The 6183-nt window shown below is 41.4% G+C and overlaps 1 protein-coding gene across 3 annotated transcripts in view; it reads right to left on the bottom strand.

The window, feature by feature from the left end:
* Window positions 1-243: 243 nt before the first annotated feature.
* gria2a (glutamate receptor, ionotropic, AMPA 2a) overlaps window positions 244-6183 on the bottom strand; it is a 43472-nt gene continuing 37532 nt past the window's right edge. Inside the window, exons 14-16 of one of the 3 annotated variants that reach the window (XM_072670311.1) lie at window positions 5928-6042; window positions 3738-3872; window positions 244-2503 (exon numbers count right to left, since the gene is read on the bottom strand). In XM_072670311.1, the coding sequence (XP_072526412.1) occupies window positions 2339-2503; window positions 3738-3872; window positions 5928-6042 (415 nt within the window). In that variant the 3' untranslated portion in view covers window positions 244-2338. Of the gene's footprint in view, window positions 2504-3622; window positions 3873-5927; window positions 6043-6183 lie in introns of all 3 variants that reach the window. The other 2 variants (XM_072670309.1, XM_072670310.1) reach the window with 2 other exon arrangements.

Raw genomic sequence — 6183 nt, 5'->3', positions numbered from 1 at the left:
GAAGTTGCTGAGGGCGCGATAAAAATGTATTGAAAAGGCCTCTGAGTGAGCTGTATCGAAACTCTGCCCAGAACCACCATCTGAATGCTGCAAAAGAGCATTCAGAAATCCACAGCCCGTGTGTGTGTGTGTGTGTGTTTATCTGTGAGCGCTTAACGGCCTTCGGTTGGCAGCCATCTCCCTCCGCCCAGGCCTCCTGGACCTTCTTACTGTGGGGGAGAAGAAAGACGACGTTGACAGCAGTTTCTCAGCCTCTGTTTATTCCAAAAGTCCAAAAAATAAAGCAGTTAATCCACATTCCAATTACAAAAGTCTCCTCCGGTTCGGCTCCGACGGCTCTCCGAAACGAAAATTGAGTGAAGATTCAAGTCCATGTGTGTGTATGTGTTTACATTTGTGGATTGGCATCAAGGAAGTTCTCACGACCACCATCTTTCAATCTCAAACCGGCCTGGAAACCAGCTGTACTTCACAAGTTCCGCCGTGTGTCTTTGTGTGTGTGTGTGTGTGAGTGTGAGCGTGTCCATACAATTAGAAGATTTAAGTTATACACATGGATGGTCTCTGCTTGTATATATACAATACATATACATAGAAAACTAATGGACAAGATTGCAGTTACACAGCATGGCATAGAAAAGGGTGCTCGGCATAGAGTTTCGATAGAGTTATTCGTCGTTATTAATAATATAATATCTGCAGTTATAATACTCTCTTCCTCGTCCTCTTCCGAGGTCGTATTCGACTATGGGAGTTCTATTCATCTAGTTTCTCTAAAGTCAGTGGCATTAATCGTTATATAATCATAGTCATCATCGCTTTTAAAAAAACAAAGATTCAACTAAAGGTTCTCATGCGTTTCACAGTTAAAGACTGCATATAGTAGTGCACATCATTTAATGTACAATGTTAATTATTAATGACACAGAGGAAAAATAATCCAACCAAAAATAATAATAATAGTAATAAGCATCTCAATGAGAGATTTAGAAAAGAGAAACGTCACACGTGAGGCATCGTTATTGAGTCCACACAAACTTGCCTTTTCGAGTATTTTGGCACAGGTCACTATTTGGCATTTCAAAACACTGCCGAGGGGGCACTGGAATTGTTAGGCCGACGGTATTAATACTTTGAAATTTGAACCTTCTGACGAACCCCCGCAAAGAAAACAAGGTAAAAGTTTCATTTGTCCGTTTTTTTTTTTTTTGTTGTCATTTCTCTTGATGACAGAACTATAAAACTACTGCTTGCATCGTCCATACGCTAGACAACCAGGATCAGAAAACACAACGATCCAGAAGAAACAAAACAAACCAAACGACAAAATGAACGTCACGTTTCAACAACTCAAATTTTTTTTGTTCAAAAACAAAATCCAAAGGATATTTTTTTTTGTTTCCGGTCAAGCATCGTCATAGTAACATTAACATCAAAAGAACAAAAGTGTAATTATTTACATAATCAGTTTTTTTTATTCTCTTTTTCAGTATGTGATTCTTGATTCGTACGATAGTAGTAAATGATTCGCTTCAAACAAAACGTTGCACCTACTTGAAATGAAACTCTTTTGGCTTTGAAACGCTTATTTTCCCTTTCAAACTGAAGCAAATTCATAATTCATACTTTACGATATGGAAGCAGTTTCTTCGCTGTCGTTTTTTTTCTTTTTTGTGTTTTAAAAAAACATTTTTTTCTGTTCTTTTTTTGATATTTCACATTGTTCGAGTGAAAAAACGAAAGAGGATCTCGTTTTGATGCAGTGATGATTCAAGTGTGCTTTGTGGTCTTCGGAATCCGAGATTCCAAAAACATGTTGCTATGGAAACAGATGTTGAGCTGCTCCTCAGTGCATGGTTGCGAGTCCTCGGCTTCAGTGCGCAAAAAAAAAATGTCAGTGGAAACTGAAGGGTGGAGGTGTATGTGTGTGTGTGTGTGTGTGCGTGGTAGAACGGGTAGAAGTTCATGTTAAAACCAAGGTCCGAGGTGTCTGTACATGGTTCTGGGTGTATGTACAAGTAATCTGCAAGTGTGTGCGTGTGGATTGTATAGATAGGGTATCTATGCATTTTTGCGTATTTGTAGGTATGGATATGTGATGTACGTGATGTATATATGTGTGTGTGTGTGTGTGTGTGTGTGTGTGTGTGTGTGTGTATGTATATATCTATAGCTATTTGTATGCATGGGTCTGTACAAGTACAGCCATTGTGTTTAAGTGTGTGCACTTTAAGAATGTCTGTCTGCGTGTGTGTGTGTGTGTGTGTGTGTGTGTGTTTGTTGGTACATAAGAGAATGTGTGGAATTGTGTGTGTGTGTGTGTGTGTGTGTAAGGCACTCAGGACAGCTCGCTCATGTTGAGAGGCATTGCCATGCCTGGTCTCATGTAGGGCACAGCATGGACGGCTTTAGAGAAATCTGGAGTCAGCACTCTACCGTTTTCCCCCGTACTGCCAGTTATAGACAACCTGGCCTTACTGCGCATGGCGTCCGTGAACGTCATCTAAACACACACACACAAACACACACACATAAGGAGAGAGAGAGAAAACGACAGCAGCAGTCAGTTTCATGTCGCGTGAACGCTCCAGATGTATAAAGAAGTTTTATGAGCGGCAGATGGGGTGGAGAATGATTGACAGCTAATGGGTTTCTCTCTGAGCGCGATGGCATAGCTAGTTATTTATATCTCTACGGTGAGCCATGGTGCCCGTCCATAAATAACACCAAGCACTGATGATGGCAGAAAAAGCTGAGGAAAAATAAAAAATAACAGCGCGATGGCAAAAGAAGAAAAACAAACAAAAAAATGAACAAAACGTAGTTACGGTAACAGCTGAGCATGTGGACGAGATGCACCATCCGTACATCACTCATCCCGTCATACAAAAATGTACACTCGTTACCTTAATATCTTCATATGACCACCATTCATTCATTTACTCATTCATTCATTTAGGGAATTGATGCACTCTACAATTAGTTCAATTAGTTCAATCTGTTGACAGTTGACATAGCAAACAGTATAGAGAAGGCATGGTTCAATTTACAAATGCACAAGGATACATATCTTTTCATTTATGATTATTGTGATTTTAAACACCAATTAACTTGAGCTAAGATTAGCATGACTTGCTTACAGCTTAAAGCAACATTATGTAGAATTTAGCGCCGCTGACGTTGCTACTCTAGTCTCAGCAGGCTAGTACTGCTAATCTAATTCTGTAGAAGCCGACAAGATAGCTCTCGTGAGAACTTTCATATTGGTGTAAAATCCAGCCCACAGGCTTCGTCCACTTTAATTGACGGCTCTGTGTCTTTCAGCTCGTCCAGAAAAACGTGTCTTCTAGTAATGGTCATTAATAAGGTTCCACCCATACATCTATCTATCCAACCATTCACTCCAACTCATCCATCCACTCGCTGAACATCCAGTATGTATGTATGGTAACTTCACACAACAACGCACAAACTTCATATCGATTTGGTCTGTCACGAATGCACGGCGATGGGTCCTTGGAGGAAGAACAAAAAATGCGACGGTAATGAAGCGACTGGCGCAAAACAAACAACAATACAAACGACAAAACTAAAAAAAAAAGGAATTCTCCACCGTTCCTACCCCACTAGATCTTAACACTCTCCAGCCCATACACGTTGTACCCTTCCTTATAAGTGGCAAAATTCTGAGAATTCTGCGAGGAAGAGGGGGGGTTTAGAGCCTGAGTCTTGGCAACCTTCATGCGCTTGGCCTCGGCACGCGACTTGTAGCAGAACTCCACCAGAGCGACCAGCATGGCCAGCCCCAGGCCGCCCACCAGGATGTAGAAGACCCCCGCCACGTTGCTCAAGCTCAGCGCGCTCGTCTTCTCCTGCGGATGGGGCCAAAAGGTGGAGGGTCAGAGTTTGAACCGTGGAGGCTGATTGGCATGGCATCACGTTCTGATCTAGTGTGATGTAAGCTAACTTCAGAAATCACTGGTTTAGGTGGTAAAGTGGGGGGACAACTACAAAGGTGACTAGTGGAGACTTGAGTAAGCATATAGAGGAATAATAGGTAAAGCATAAGAAAGAGAGACAGAGAGAGAGAGAGAGAGAGAGACAGGGACACTGCACAGCAGTCAAGTTCTAGACAGATATACAAACAACATTTATAACTTCAACATATGACATTTTTTGGTGTCAGAGAGGAGAGAAAGAAAAGGAGACAGACGGCAGCACATAGAAATACAGAGGAGGAGCATAGGGGCAGTCTGAGCCTATACAGGTGTGTGTGTGTGTGTGTGTGAGAGAGAGAGAGAGAGAGAGAGAGAGAGAGAGAGAGAGAAAGTGAGTGAGGGACAAATATATACTGAACATATGTGTGTATTTGGTGTGTGCTTGAGTTAATAAACTGTTGATAAATAATGTGTACTGGTCTTATATCTTATGAATGGCATTTGGGAGTTGCATGCATTATTATTATGTATTCAAATCTATAATCATTTTTTTGTATAGACATTTCACTCAACACGCCTCTCTCTAATACATGCGTTGGGTAATCTGTACTGGGGACTCGTTCTAACACACAAACACACACTCAAACACACACACCCTGTCACACGCACATTTACACTCTGCCATCACCAGTGGCGAACCATCGGGGTCATCAAGACCTCCATTATATTAGAGGAAGTCATATATTTTACCTGAAGTGTAATTAATGTAAATGAAGTTGAAAATGAAACAATCAGAATTTGCAAATCAGCCCCCCGCCAACCAGTAGCCCCCCCTTCCCTTTCACATTAGGAAAACTCTTGGGTTTGACCAACCAATCAGATTGCATTGTGGACGTTTTGTGTGCTAGCTTGCCAGCTACTATGCTACTAATAAGCTACTAATGTTGAAATATTGGCCACTGCAATAGAAATGATAATGCCATCATAAAGTTTGGGATTTTTGGCACAATATTGTTTTATTAGTTGCTCATTTTTTGGTATCTAAATTAATAGCTGCAGAATTTCAGCGGTAGAGACCACCAAAATGCTGGTATGATGACATCCATAAACAACGACATTCTCAAAACTGACATTCTGAAACAGGATATTGGGGGAAAAAAAGGCCAATCAGAACCTCATCTTGAGATTTTTAGTTCACAGGGAAAAAGTAAGTTCATTTTCAAGCAAGTAGGAGTGCTACCCTTGGCTGGTTCAGTACAGTGTAAAAAGTTCTGCTCTGCTGGGACTGTTTGCTGCAAGGAACATACCAGGACAGTCCAGACTAATCCATACTGGCTACCAGAATGAATGTTATACTATTCACAACTTTCTGGCAGTTGTATACATACGTATTTTGACTTTCTTAACATTGTAAATGATGTGGCAGTTTGTCTTAAAGCTGTTAAAATGATGCTGCATGATGCTGCATACATTTGCTGATTTCCACTTTTTGGCATAATGTGAATCTGGCAGTTGTTCTTTGCATTGTCTCATTTTTTAAGATGATTTTGATTTGGAAGAAAATGTTTTTATATTGACTTCCACTGAACGCTAAGAAGCTTTTTGCTTCTCCTGTAAAGTTACCTTTTAGGGTGACAGCAACAACATATAAAACACAACTACAGTAACAATTAGTGTTAATATGTTCATTTTTCATTTGAAATAAAAATGACGATGTCTAGTGAAGGCTCATGCCCAACAAGTACGGTCCGCCACTGATCATCACTTGGGGGGGATGGTTTTAAGTGACACACAGCCTCTCGAACACACACACACACAGACACAGGGAAAGGGCTTGGGCAGACACATTCAATCCACAATTAAACACAAGCACACATTTAGCTTTGGGGCCGGGGAATGGAACACACAATCACAACCACACACCCCCACCTCCCCAACACACACATACGTAAACACACACGCACACACGCACTCCCTGCAGTGACTGACCTTACTTCCCGAGTCCTTGGATCCACATTCCCCTTTATCGTACCACCATTTGTTTTTCATCTTGTCTAAGACGCCTTGCTCACTGAGTTTCAATACTGCAAGGTTTACTGGCGTTCTTCGCGTATGGGGAATAACATAAATAACATTACCAATGTTATTTTATGTTATTGTCATGAACATTAGAACTCGCTAACAGCGCTGGATTGGCTCAGCCCTGCGCGGTCAGTGGCGATCGGCCCTCCGCGCTCCATTTGGC

The sequence above is a fragment of the Salminus brasiliensis genome, chromosome 24, assembly GCF_030463535.1.
Source record: "Salminus brasiliensis chromosome 24, fSalBra1.hap2, whole genome shotgun sequence".
Classification (NCBI taxonomy): domain Eukaryota; kingdom Metazoa; phylum Chordata; class Actinopteri; order Characiformes; family Bryconidae; genus Salminus; species Salminus brasiliensis.
The sequence above is the reverse complement of the archived record's forward strand: the minus strand, read 5'-3'. Positions and strand labels throughout refer to the sequence as shown.